The sequence below is a fragment of the Rhinopithecus bieti genome, unplaced genomic scaffold (genome assembly GCF_001698545.2).
Source record: "Rhinopithecus bieti isolate Rb0 unplaced genomic scaffold, ASM169854v2 scaffold_21777, whole genome shotgun sequence".
Classification (NCBI taxonomy): domain Eukaryota; kingdom Metazoa; phylum Chordata; class Mammalia; order Primates; family Cercopithecidae; genus Rhinopithecus; species Rhinopithecus bieti.
The window spans coordinates 510,493-524,363 of record NW_016810508.1 but is presented as its reverse complement, the minus strand read 5'-3'; the positions used below and the strand labels follow the sequence as shown (position 1 = coordinate 524,363).

At 44.3% G+C, this 13,871-nt stretch overlaps 2 protein-coding genes across 4 annotated transcripts in view; one reads left to right on the top strand and one right to left on the bottom strand.

Moving 5' to 3' along the window:
• Positions 1-7,386, bottom strand: part of PIGX (phosphatidylinositol glycan anchor biosynthesis class X) — a gene marked incomplete at its 5' end in the record, with an annotated part of 25,668 nt that extends 18,282 nt beyond the window's left edge. Inside the window, 2 exons of the mRNA XM_017892193.1 lie at positions 2,298-2,361; positions 6,969-7,386. Of these exons, the coding sequence (XP_017747682.1) occupies positions 2,298-2,361; positions 6,969-7,386 (482 nt within the window). The remainder of the gene's footprint in view (positions 1-2,297; positions 2,362-6,968) is intronic.
• On the top strand, positions 7,296-13,871 carry CEP19 (centrosomal protein 19). 3 transcript variants are annotated; one of them, XM_017892223.1, is made up of 3 exons: positions 7,296-7,650; positions 11,135-11,298; positions 12,242-13,871. In XM_017892223.1, exons 2-3 carry the CDS (start codon positions 11,157-11,159, stop codon positions 12,601-12,603), a joined length of 504 nt encoding a protein of 167 aa, XP_017747712.1. In that variant the 5' UTR covers positions 7,296-7,650; positions 11,135-11,156; the 3' UTR covers positions 12,604-13,871. The 3 variants fall into 3 exon arrangements, with proteins under 3 accessions (XP_017747712.1, XP_017747711.1, XP_017747709.1); XM_017892222.1 differs by having other exon boundaries at positions 11,101-11,298; XM_017892220.1 differs by having other exon boundaries at positions 11,098-11,298.

Sequence of the window (13,871 nt, the reverse complement as noted above, 5' to 3'; positions counted from 1 at the left end):
CTTCCCGCCTCCCCGGGTTTTACGCCCCATTCTCCGCCTCAGCCCTCCGGAGTAGCTGGGACTACAGGCGCGCCTCGTCGCCCGGCTAGTTTTTTGTATTTTTTAAGTAAGAGGACAGGTTTCACCGGTATTACCCAGGATGCGATCTCTGAAACTCGTGAATCCCGCGTCTCGGCTCCCCAAACCCAAAGTGCTGGGATTACAGGCGTGAGCCACCACGCCTGGCCGGGATGGCTATATTAATAGTAGAATAAGGAGACTCCAGGACAAGGAATATTGTCAGTCATAAAGAAAGACATTACACAAAGATAAAGGGGTCAATTCATCCAGTTCATCAAGAACATATCAAGAGCATCAAGAACAATCCTAAATGTAGCATACACACCCAAAAACAGAGCTTCAAATAGTCATTGTTAAATTCTATTAAACATTAAAGGAATAAATAATACCAACGCTACACAAGCAGAAACTAGAGAAGAAGAAAATGTTTCCCAATCAATAAGGCCAGCAATGCCCTGACACCAAAACCAGAATAAGGCATCACAACAGAGTCATGGGCCAATAGCCTTCATGAACATACAAGTGAAAATACCTAGCAAGTTATTAGCAAAACAAATCCAGATCTATTTCAAGAAGATAATATCGAATGACCAAGGAGTAGGTTCACTATTGGAAACATCTATGTACTTCATCATATTAACAGAATAAAATATAAGAATTGTATGATCCTCTCAAAACAGAGGAAGAAAAACTATCTGACAAAATTTAACACCCAATCATGGAAAAAAAAAAAAAAAAAAACTCTCAGGAAACCAGAAACTTAAGAGGAAGTCCTCAACTCATAAAAGCTATCTACAAAACCTAACACAAATATACTTCATGGTGAAATAACTATACCCTTCCCCTTTTTTTTTTGAGACAGAGTCTCACTCTGTCACCAGGCCAGAGTGCAGTGGCACAATCTCGGCTCACTGCAACCTCCGCCTCCCGGGTTCAAGCAATTCTCCTGCCTCAGCCTCCTGAGTAGCTGGGATCACAGGCACCTGCCACCACACTCGGCTAATGTTTTGTATTTTTAGTACATGTTTCACCATGTTGGCCAGGTTGGTCTTGAACTCCCGATCTCGTGATCTGCCAGCCTCGGCCTCCCAAAGTGCTGGGATTACAGGTGTGAGCCACTGTGCCCGGCATAAAAAAATTTAAAAAATAAATAAATGAATCAGAATTTATATATCAAGTATCTGAGAATCATTTCAAAATAATCGCCTTGAGAAGCTTCAGTTGGGGGAAGTTTTCTTGAGGAACAGTTTCCACACCCTTTTGCCAGACTTGTAAAGATCTTCAATACAGGCAAATATTCATCTTTTGAAGACAGTTTCTTTTTTGGAAACAGCTTGGTCATTTAGAATCAACAGTAGTGAGAAATAGTGATTTAGAGTAGTGTATCACAGTACTTGAGATGGCTTTCAAGTATACTAGTACTAAATTTGAGTCACAGCTCTATCACCCTAATTTCTACCAAATTATTTAAATTCTTTGAGCTCTACCTCCGTCATCTGAAAAATAAGAAAAAATCATCTATCTCATGCCATTGTAAAGATTAAATGGAATATTGTATATATAGGCACTGGTTGCATATATAAAAATATACTGTATACGAAACGGTGTGTGTAGGTTCTATACAAATACTATGCTATTTGATATAGGGTACTTGAGCATCTGAGGATTTTGGTGTCCTCAGGGGAGGTCCAGGAGGAACCAATCCCCTCAGATACCAAGGGACAATTGTACGTGGTAAACAATACATATTTGTTTTCTTCTTTGCTCCACTCAATTAATCATTATTTCAAAGTGTGAACCACATATGCCATCACTGAGTTAACTCTGAGGAAGCAAGTGATTTTTCTCTTTTCTTTTTGAGACAGACTCTCGCTCTGTTGCCCAGGCTGGAGTGCAGTGGCATGATTTCAGTTCACCACAACCTCCACCTCCTGGGTTCAAGTGATTCTCCTGCCTCAGCCTCTGGAGTAGCTGGGACTACAGGTGTGTGCACCACGATGCCCAACTAATTTTTGTATTTTTAGTAGAGACAGGGTTTCACTATGTTGGGCAGGCTGGTCTCGAACTCCTGACCTTGTGATCCGCCCACCTCGGCCTCCCAAAGTGTTGGGATTACAGATGAGAGCCACCACATCCGGCCTGATTTTTCAACTTATACATATTTCAACCATCAATTTTTTGCTCTCAATTATATGAGACATTATTTTAATAGAAATAGAAATCAATGGGCAACTTACCTGTGGAAACCATCTTTCAAAACTTCTTGCCTCAAAATAATTTCAGAACACGTGGCCCTTGTGCCTGTAAGAACCAAAAGATAACTTTTAAAAAATAAAAGCACTGAATAAAACAATATTTAAATAATTAGAAAAGAGTTATTTTAGTAGGCTTTACTTGCCTAGAAAATCTAACCAACCTAAAAACAAAAACTTCTAAAATTTAAGCAATTTGAGAGAGAGAGAGAGAGAGAGAAATCTACTTGCAATATAGCACTGTGGTTAAGAACAATGACTCGGAAGTTAGATTGCCTGATTTCAAATCCCAGTCTGCAACTTAATAGCTGTGTCAACTTTGGGCAAGATAGTTTATCTCTCTACTAGCTATCATAAGAATTTAATACATATGTAGAAGCACTTAGAACAGTAGTAAGAATACATATTAAGTGCTCTATATAAGTGTTTGTTATTAATACTACTTTATTCAGGTGATCCCAAGATGCCAGAAAGGAACAGGACAGCTAAAGAGCCAGGAAATCTCCATTTTAACCCTAGTTCACTGAAACTGTGTATCAGATAGATACATACTGGCAACTTCTATATTCCAACATCCATGCCTACAAAAGCAGGAAAATGGTACATTTATGCCTTGTGGAGATGCTGGAAGGTTTAAAAAAAAAAAAAAAAAAAAAGCTGGAGGCACTTAAAGCTTCAACGGGTTCCACTGTAAACTTAGAATAACCAGAAATCTTAGTATACTGACTTCATCCAGATTCCAGACATTCAAGCTGTTACTCAGAGCCAGGTGTGCCAGCTTGCACCTGAAGTGGGAGGATTGCTTGAACCCACGGGATGGGGGCTGCAGTGAGCTATGATTACACCACTGCACTCAAGCCTGGGTGACAGAGAGCGACCTTGTCTCTAAACACAAAAAAAGAAAACTATTACTCAATGTAAGCATCTTAAAACTCAAAATTCAGTTACTATTGACCAGCAACTCTGCCAGGCATTTGCTATGGAATTTTGTCCCATTTTAAAAGCTGTAAATCTGTGGGAAGAACATTTAAAAAACACACGAGCCTGGACAACATAGCGCGACTCCATCTCCATTAAGAAAAATACAAAAATTAGCTACTTAGGAGGCTTAGGTGGGAGGATGGCTTAAGGCCAGGAGGCAGAGGGAGGCTGCAGTGAGCAGAGACTGTACCAGTTCACTCCAGCCTGGGTGACAAAGCCAGACCTTGACTCAAAACAAAAAACAAAACAAAACAAAACACACACACACACACACACACACACACACACACAGAAAACTATATATTACTATATATTATTTGCATAATCTTATTATTATCCTTGCATATTGCTGAATCCATTCGATATATTTCTGAAAAGATACATTAAGAAAAATGATGTGAAGGTGAAACTATCTGAAGGAATGAGGAAAGAATGGAAAAAAATAACATTTTAAAAATAACATCTGGCCGGGCGCGGTGGCTCAAGCCTGTAATCCCAGCACTTTGGGAGGCCGAGACGGGCGGATCACTAGGTCAGGAGATCGAGACCACCCTGGCTAATACGGTGAAACCCCGTCTCTACTAAAGAATACAAAAAAAAAAAACTAGCCGGGCGACGAGGCAGGCGCCTGTAGTCCCAGCTACTTGGGAGGCTGAGGCAGGAGAATGGCGTAAACCCGGGAGGCGGAGCTTGCAGTGAGCTGAGATCCGGCCACCGCACTCCAGCCTGGGCGACAGAGCCAGACTCTGTCTCAAAAAAAATAAAAATAAAAAATAAAAAATAAAAAAAATAACATCTAACGTGCTAGATCCTCTACTTGGTGCTTTCGTATGTGTTTTAACTTTCACAATCTACAGCAAAATAAGCAAAATCACTGACATTTGTTTGCAGAAGGAAACTTGAACTTCTAAAGCATTAGTAAATGGCCCTGGGTCATACAACTAACTACGTGACCGAATAGAAGAAAGGTATGCCTGACTTTTAAAGCCTAAAATACTTCCACGTTCAACACTAAAATTGAAAGAAATTTTAGTGTTACAGCTCTTTTAGAATTTGTCTAGTTACATTTCACTGGAAAACCTCCAACCCTCAAAAAAGAAATTGTATTTGCTTTGGAGAAGCATATGATCTTTTCCCAAATAAACAAATCCCCAAATCCCATATGTATCTTATACTAATCCAGATTTTTATTTGTTCTTTTTTTATTTTTATTTAATTATTTATTTTTTTGAGACGGAGTCTCACTTTGTTGCCAGGCTGCAGTGCAGTGGCACGATCTCGGCTCACTGTAACCTCCGCCTCCCAGGTTCAAGTGATTCTCCTGCCTCAGCCTCCGGAGTAGCTAGGACTACAGGTACCCACCATCATGCCCGGCTAATTCTTGTATTTTTAGTAGATATGGGGTTTCACCACGTTGACCAGGCTGGTCTCGATCTCTTGACCTGGTGATCTGCCCGCCTCGGCCTCCCAAATGCCGGGATTACAGGCATGGGCCACAGCACCCAGCCAAGGCTCTGCCTCTTAAAAAAAAGAACAAAGAGCCCAGGCATGGTGACTTATGCCTGCAGTCCCAGCACTCTGGGAGGGCGAGGCGGGCAGATCACAAGGTCAAGAGTTTGAGACCATGCTGGCCAACATGGTGAAACCCCGTCTTTACCAAAATACAAAAAATTAGCCAGGTGTGGTAGTGTGCACCTGTAGTCTCAGCTACTTGGAAGGCTGAGGCAGGAGAATCGCTTGAACCTGGGAGGTAGAAGTTGTAATGAGCTGATATCACGCCACGGCACTCCAGCCTGGCAACAGAGTGAGACTCTGTCTCAAAAAAAAAAAAAGAGAGAGACAGACAGGGCCTTACTCTGTCACACAAGCTGGAGTGCAGTGTCATGATTACAGCTTACTGGAGCCTTGAACCTCTGGGCTCAAGCAATCCTCCTGTGTCAGCCTCCCAAGTAGCTAGGATTACAGGCCCACGCCACCACACCTGGCTACTTTTACATTTTTTTGTAGAGACAGGGTCTTGCTGTGTTTTCCAGGCTGCTCTTGAACTCTTGGCCTCAAGCAATCCTCCCACCTCAGCCTCCCAATGTGTTAGAATTTCAGGTGTGAGTCACTGTACCCAGCACAAATCCAGATTTTTCTTCATCATGTTTAATTTTAATGCGGGTAGGGTGGGAAGTGAGGGCTACTATCCAACTATAAATCAAATTAGAAGAAAAATTATTAACAGGTTTAAATTCTATTGGTATGTACACCAGACAGCAGTTGATCACCGGGACCGGAGAAAGGCTGATTTATAAATAGTATAGCAAGTACTAGAATGTTATGATTTTAAAGGCAAAAGTACCATTTTTAAAAAGAATTTGTTGGATGTGAATTTATCTTCAACATTTTTCCTCTTAAATATTACTTTGGTTGTGGTGAACTGGCTCTGGAAATTGACTCCTTTTTATTTTTTTTCTTTTCGAGACAGAGTCTCCCTCTGTCACCCAGACTGGAGTGCAATGGCGCGATCTCAGCTCACTGCAACCTTGGCCTCCCTAGTTCAAGCGATTCTCCTGCCTCAGCCTCCCGAGTAGCTGGGACTACAGGCGCATGCCATCAGGCCCGGCTAATTTTGACCCCTTTTTAATTATAAAATGCCAATGCTGGAAGCCTCTAGAGATGACCAAATCCAACTGTTTAAAAATTCTTCTGGCCGGGCATGGTGGTTCACGCCTGTAATCCCGGCACTTTGGGAGGCTGAGGAGGGTGGATCACCTGAGGTCAGGAGTTCAAGACCAGCCTGACCAATATGGCAAAACCCCGTCTCTACTAAAAATACACAAAATTAGCTGGGCATGGTGGCGGGCGCCTGTAATAATCCCAGCTACTTGGGAGGTTGAGGCAGAATTGCTTGAACTTGGGAGAGGCGGAGGTTGCAGTGAGCCGAGATCGCGCCATTGCACTTCAGCCTGGGCAAGTGAGACTCCATCTCAAAAAAAAAGAAATTCTTGCCCTCATAATCCTTTGTTTAGATAAACTTGAAAACCCAGTATGTAAACACACAAGTACAGAACTGCACTGATTGACAGATACTAAATGGATCTAAATGGTACCAAGGATGACAGAAACATCCTCATTTTACAGATGGAGAAACTTGCCGGGTTGGTGCTTTCCTCCCATCAAACCTTACCACTTTATTGTAATTATTCCCGCACTCGCCTGCCTCAGTAGTACAAGCAGTCTGCCTACTACTTGTACGAACAACTAGGAGTTTGCCACGCAGTCCTATATTCGGTTTAGGCATTCTCAGGCCTCACAGGGCGCTAAGGCCTTGCTGGCCCCTTGGTGATCAGAAGCTTCGTGCAACCCAAGAGCATCCCAAGACGCCTGACGGCTGACTTTCCTTCTCAGAACCTTAGTGACATGGCGGCCAGTCCAGCCTGGGAACCGCAGGGCCCGAGCCCGACTCTCCGGAGACCCGGGATCCGCCGCAGAGCAAAGCGCACGGCAGGGCCGGGGGCGGGAGGAGGGCACGCGGCTCTAATGTTTGACCTCCTCTGGCTCGCCCTGCTGATCTAAGTCCCGCGCCGGGTCCCCACCTCCCCGCAACCCGCGGAGACGCCGGGGAGCTGGGACCGCTCCCCACGCTCTGGCCCCCAAACCCCGCCCGCATCCGCAGCCCCGCCCCCTTACCCTCGTCAGAGCGCGCGGCGCTGAGGGCCTCGGCCGGCCCGCTCGTGAGTCCCGCCGCCTCCCCGAGGAGCAGCCAGGCGAGCGCCTGAACCGCCGCCACCCAAGCCGCCAGGACGCCGGAGGCCGGACGCCCGAGAGGGGCGCGCGGGGCCAGGTGCGGACGCAGGAAGGGGCCTGGCCGCCCGCAGCTCCTACCGCGCGCTGCCCCAGATTTACCGGCCGGGACAGAGGACTGGGCGCGCACCTGGCGGCCGCAGTTCCCCTCGGCCTGTAGCCCCGGCCCCCAAAGGTCCCCGCCCCGCCGTTCCCCTCTCCGCCCACCCGGGGGCGGGCGAGGAGCTGCGCACGCGCGGGGATGCGCGCCCGGCCTGTTACTGTGGAAACGGCTCGGCCAGCGCACCCCGGAATCCCTGCACGCCTAGGTGGGAGCCGGTGGACCCTGCACCCGGCCGGCCGCACCTCCGCTTCCCGGTGTGTGAGGGTTCGGGCCTCCAGCCGGGGAGTTCACCCCTCGGGCTCGTCAGTAGGGCTGTGGCTGTGGCCTCTTCCCGCAGCGCCAGGCTCCGCCCGGCCCCGAAGTCGGCTTAGGTGCTTTCCGTGCACTGCGGTTGGGTGGAAAAACCCACTCCTGGTTGTTTAGACGTTGGCCTGCAGAAGATGTCATTTCTGTATTTCTCTCAGGGTAAGAAAGCCAGCCTTGCACTAGTGGAGACGTGAGTAGGGAGAGAACCCTCTACCGTTTGGGGACATCCGTACCCTTAGGTGCTGTGGGGCTTCCTAACAAGATGGTGGGCAGTTACTGATCTCTGGAGAGTATTCGTGTCCAGGAAGAATAATTGTATAAACGTGGCATCCTTATTCCTGAACCGAGTGGAATCTGTAAGCAGGCCAAGAGAGCACAGGCTTCTTGGAGTGGAATAGAGGGCTCTAGAGCTGGTGTCTCAAAGAGGAAACAGAATGTATGTCAAAAGATACCATCCAAAACTGAAAATAGCCGGGCAAGGTGGCTCACGCGTATAGTCCCAGCACTTTGGGCGAATCACCTGAGGTCAGGAGTTCGAGACCAGCCTGGCCAACATGGCGAAACCCCGTCGCTAGTGAAAATACAAAACTTAGCTGGGCGTGGTGGTGGGCACCTGTAATTCCAGCTACTCCGGAGGCTGAGGCATGAGAGTCGCTTGAACCCGGGAGGCGGAGGTTGCAGTGAGCCGAGATCAAGCCACTGCACTGCAACCTGGGCGACAGAGCGAGACTCTGTTTCAAAAAAATAAAAACTGAAAATGGTAGTATAAGCATGTTTCTTAAGAAATGGAGAGATAAATTTTGGAAGACATGCTTTTAAAAATTCAATCTGGCTCCGTATGAAGAGGAGTAGGGCCAAGGACTATAGTTTGTTGTTATAAGCCTTATAGAATTATTTTATATTCCAAATACATTACTTTAGCAAAATTGAAGTTAAATTTTAAAAGAAGAGTCTGGTAAAAAAAAAAAAAAACTACATTATTTGAGTACCAACTGCATACATCTTTGAGGAGTACAGCCATTGCTTCAGTGTGTGTAGTTTATATTGTGCCCAGTAGGTTCTAGTTTACTAACATCAAATTTTAGTTAGGTGAATTGGGAGTAGTATTCGTTGGGAAAAAAAAGGAAGAGAAGGAAAAGAAGGAGAAAATGGTGTGGGATCATTGCATCAGATTAGAGGTAGAGCACAGTAATTTTTTAAAGTTTTTTTTTTTTTTTTAGAATAGGCGTATGACGCTTTGGAGAGGCTGTTGTGCAGTGGCACCATCTCAACTCACTGCAGCCTCAAACTCCTGGGTTCAAGCGATTCTCCCACCTTGGCCTTTGGAGTATCTGGGACTACAGGTGCATGCTGCCATGACTGGCCAATTTTTAAATTTTTTGTAGAGACATGGTCATGGTCTCGCTGTGTTGCCCAGGCTGGTCTCAAACTCCTGGCCTCAAGGGATCGTCCCTCCTTGGCCTCCCAAAGTGTTGGAATTACAGGCCTGAGCCACCATGCCTGCCTCCATCTTTTTGAGATGGAATCTTGCTCTGTCACCCAGGCTGGAATGCAGTGGTACCGTCTCGGCTCACTGTGACTTCCACCTCCCAGCTTCAAGCGATTCTCCTGCCTCGGCCTCTTGAGTAGCTGGGATTACAGGCACCTGCCACTATGCCCAGCTAATTTTTGTATTTTCAGTAGGGATGTGGTTTCACCATGTTGGCCAGGCTGGTCTCGAACTCCTGACCTCAAGTGATCTGCCCACCTCAGCCTCCCAAAATGCTGACTGGGGTGAGCCACTGTTCCTGGGCTTATATGTGATTAATTTTCTAAGAGTAAAAATTCTCATGTCCAACAATAAGTGGTGAATAATATGATTATAGTACATCCGTAAAATACAACACTTAGCAGTCGTATAAAATGTTACATTGTAGTAAAACATTTAATGACAAAATAATAACATATGTTGTTAAATTTGAACTTCAGGAAATAGCTTGTATGATATGGTATGTGTGAAACATACTATAAACTATATGCCTAGAAAAAAGACTGGACACAATTAAGGGTGATTATTTTCTATATGTTTCCCCTCTCCTTTGCCCCCAGTATTCTACAATGAAGGTGTATAATCACTGCTAAGTATTTTATTAAAAGTATGTTCCTAATAGTGATTATTCAGCAGAACTGAGTTCACGAAGATATCATCACCCTATGCCACTTTACCTCAATGTTTCTTTTTTTTTTTACCTCAATGTTTCTTAACATTTACAAATCTTTTTGAGAATGTCATAGTCACATCTAAAGCAGTGCTTAGGATTAAGTATATTATTTGGGCATTGAGGGTGGGGAAAGGAAGAGAGAGCAGTAAGTATTCATCTACTAATAGCTGTGCTTCTTATAGCTAGAAGAATATCATATAGTGAGACACACAGGCCAAAATAAAAGCCGTGCAGACGTTACTGACTTGTATATGAAGAAGCTGATTCTGCATCAGGTCTGCTTTTTGATCAGGCTTCTAGACTGTAAATGCTTACGAAAATGTACAGGTACCATCATTTTAATTCATAGCATTAAACAATGTATGGAACGCCTACTACTTTCCAGGTATTATGCTGAGATATTGTGGTGAAAAATGAATATGCCCCCCACCCTCACATACCAGATTGACTAGAAGGGAAGATAGATGATTAAATAAATAATAACGAAAAACTCTCGTAAAATAATTGGGAAAGTACAAAGGAGACAGCTCTGGACTAGTGAACCTCTCAGGACAAAATGATTAAGGTTAAAAAAACTCATTGATACCGAGGATGCTTGACATGCCCTTTTTAAATTGATAAATAGTAAAGACCAGCTACTGGACTGACTTAGGGGTTCATAGTCAGTCTTCGGTAAGAGTGCAGTACGCTAAGAGGTTCAAACTGGATTGCATCCCCAGATTCACAGAGGAACAAGTCTATATCCTTGAGAAAACCAGAGAGCCTTAGGGATCCAACAGATTGAAACTAACCCAGGACCAAACTGAACCTTCAGGGCAGCTCTCAAAATAACTGACCTTTGTGATCACTTCAGCACACATACACCACAATTGGGATGATACAGAGAGGATTAGCATGGCCCCTGCGCGAGGATGACACACAAATTCATGAAGCATTCCACATTTTAATTTTAAAAAAATATTGAGCTGGCCGGGCACGGTGGCTCAAGCCTGTAATCCCAGCACTTTGTGGAGGCCGAGACCGGGCGGATCACCGAGGTCAGGAGATCAAGACCGATCCTGGCTAACATGGTGAAACCCCGTCTCTACTCAAAAATACAAAAAAGAAAAAAAAAACACTAGCCGGGCAAGGTGGTGGGCGCCTGTAGTCCCAGCTACTCGGGGTCTGAGGCAGGAGAATGGCGGAACCCCGGGAAGGCGGAGCTTGGTGCCAGTGACTGAGATCTGGTCACTGACTCCAGCCCGGTGACCAGAGCGAGAACGCCGTCTCAAAAAAAAAAAAAAAAAAAAAAATTGAAGCTTCACAGGCGACATGTGTGGAGAGCTGCTAGAACCAGATCTTCTGGGCAAAGGGATGAGGGGAATGAATGACATTTATCCAACACGCTAGTTGTTTTTCCCTGTAGCAGGAAGTCATTATGGCAACTTACACATTTTCATCAGATTTCCTCTGATTTACCCTGACATGTACGTGGGAATGATGTGCACTGCCAAGAAATGTGGGATTCGGTTTCAAGCCTCCAGCTATTGTCTTAATCTAGAGAGGAAACCAAGGGGAAAATTCGCCAGCGCATTATGCCAGTTTCGAAACTTTTCAAAGTTTTCAGGTAACTTATGTCTTATTTTGCCTCCTGTCTTAAATATTGCTCTAAATACATGGTTCACATCATGACTCTGTCAGGGACTGGATGTGTGCACTTGGATGAATTACTTACTGTCAATGAGATTTCAGTTTCCTAATCTATAAAAGGGAATTTTTTTTTTCCAGTTTGATAATTAATAATCTTTTGGGATTGCTGCCTACGGTTTAATATATAGCATTATGCATAATATTAATTCCCTTCTCTCCTTCCAAATGTTTTATTTGTAAGTCTTAATCATTTTATTTTATTTTATTTTAAAATTTATATTATTATTTTTTTGAGACGGAGTCCGTCTCTGTCGCCCAGGCTGGAGTGCCGTGGCCGGATTCCCAGCCACTGCAAGCTCCGCCTCCCGGGTTACGCCATTCCACTGCCTCAGCCTCCTGAGTAGCTGCAACTACAGGCGCCCGCTACCCACGCCCGTTAGTTCTTGTATTTTTTAGTAGAGATGGGATTTCACCGGTTATGCCAGAATGGTCTCGATCATCCTGACCTGTGATCTGCCCGACTCGCCTCCCAAAGTGCTGGGGATTACAGGCTTGAGCCACCGGCGCCCCAGCCTTAAATATTTTATTAAATACCACTACTGCTATCTAAAAGCTATAATATCACTTTTCTTCTCGGACATATTCTCCAGTTGAAAGTGTTTAATATCTCTACAAAGTGATTTTTAAGTTAAAAAAGTCAAAACTATATCTCTCCTTCTCCCACCACACTGAAAGCTCAATATAAAAGAATAGTTCTACAAAATAATTCATTTCAATCAAGCCATGTAGCTACTTGACTATAATGGAGATAATGCTTTCAGGGTTCAGAGTTTTTGTTCTATTTTGGCTGTTGCAGTAGTTTGTGGCGTATATGATGTATGTGGTATGTATGTGGTATATAGTTTTCTTCTCTCTCCCAGATTGCACCAGAGCTGCTGAACAATTAAAGAATAATCCACGACACAAGAGTTACCTAGAACAAGTATCCCTGAGGCAGCTAGAGAAGCTATTCAGTTTTTTACGAGGTTACTTGTCAGGGCAGAGTTTGGCAGAAACAATGGAACAAATTCGAAGGGAAACAACCATTGATCCTGAGGAAGACCTGAACAAACTAGATGACAAGGAGCTTGCCAAAAGGAAGAGCATCATGGATGAACTTTTTGAGAAAAATCAGAAGAAGAAGGATGATCCAAATTTTGTTTATGACATTGAGGTTGAATTCCCACAGGACGATCAACTGCAGTCCTGTGGCTGGGACACAGAGTCAGCTGATGAGTTCTGATACCAACCACCCAAAACCTGCATCGGGCCAACAGAACATCCGTGTTTATTACCAGACTGGTTCTGGAAAAAGCTTTAAAGAATACTAAATATATATGTGGGGTTATAGGGGATTGACCATGTTACTTTTCAAAACCAGGACATTTAAAGCATCTACTAGGTACGTGCAGGAGGAATGTGTGAAAAACAGAATAAAGGAATCTGCCTTTAAGGAGCTTACAATCATGCCGGGTGCAGTGGCTCACACCTGTAATCCCAGCACTTTGGGAGGCCGAGGCGGGTGGATCACCTGAGGTCAGGAGTTCCAGACCAGCCTGGCCGACATGGTGAAACCTCGCCTCTACTAAAAATACAAAAATTAGCTGGGCGTGGTGGCGGGTGCCTGTAATCCCAGCTACTCGGGAGGCTGAGGCAGGAGAATCGCTTGAACCCGGGAGGCGGAGGTTGCAGTAAGCCGAGATCGCACCACTGCACTCCAGCCTGGGCGACAAGCAAACTCCGTCTCAAAAAAAAAAAAAGCTTACTATCTAACTGGAAGATGTCAAAACCTGTGAAAAACTAATTAGCAGTATTAAGCAACAAAAACATTAGAGCCAAATGCATGATAAAGGCTAAAGAAGGCCAGAGCATATATTACTGTAGAGTAGAACAGTAAGGGAAGGCTTTGTCCTTTGGTAAAGAGATAGGAGTTGGCCTGGCCCTTGACATAGTAGTGTTTAGGTATATGCTTGTGTGGATTCCTAATAAGAGCGACTGAAAAGAAGGAGAGGGGAAGTAGTAAAAGGACAAGAAACAAAATTTTTTTTGAGGAATGATAAAGCAAATTATAGTTTGACAAGATTGGGGGTCATATATGGTTACCAGGGCATTACCTCATATGTGTTATATCTTTATATGTATTTATCTCTGGAAAAGCATGCCCTGCAAAATTCCCTACAGCTGCAAGCAGATGTCACTGGATGGACAGAGGGGAATTCTGCCCCTCCGGTATCAGGAAATTATATATTAAAGACATTGTGAAACGCTGAACCTCTTACCTTAAATAATAGGTTTGTTTGTAAAATGGGAAATCCACCCATAATAAATGAACAATAGGCACGGCCAGTTTAGGTCTGTTCATGACTGGATCTGCAAGAAAGCATCTTCGTTTAACAACAGCGTCTGTGATTTGATATGTTTATCCTTATTACAGTATTGTAGAATTGGTAGAAATTCTGTTTTCTACAAGGAAACTGATGTTTATTAAATAAAACTGAAAATAATTACTCA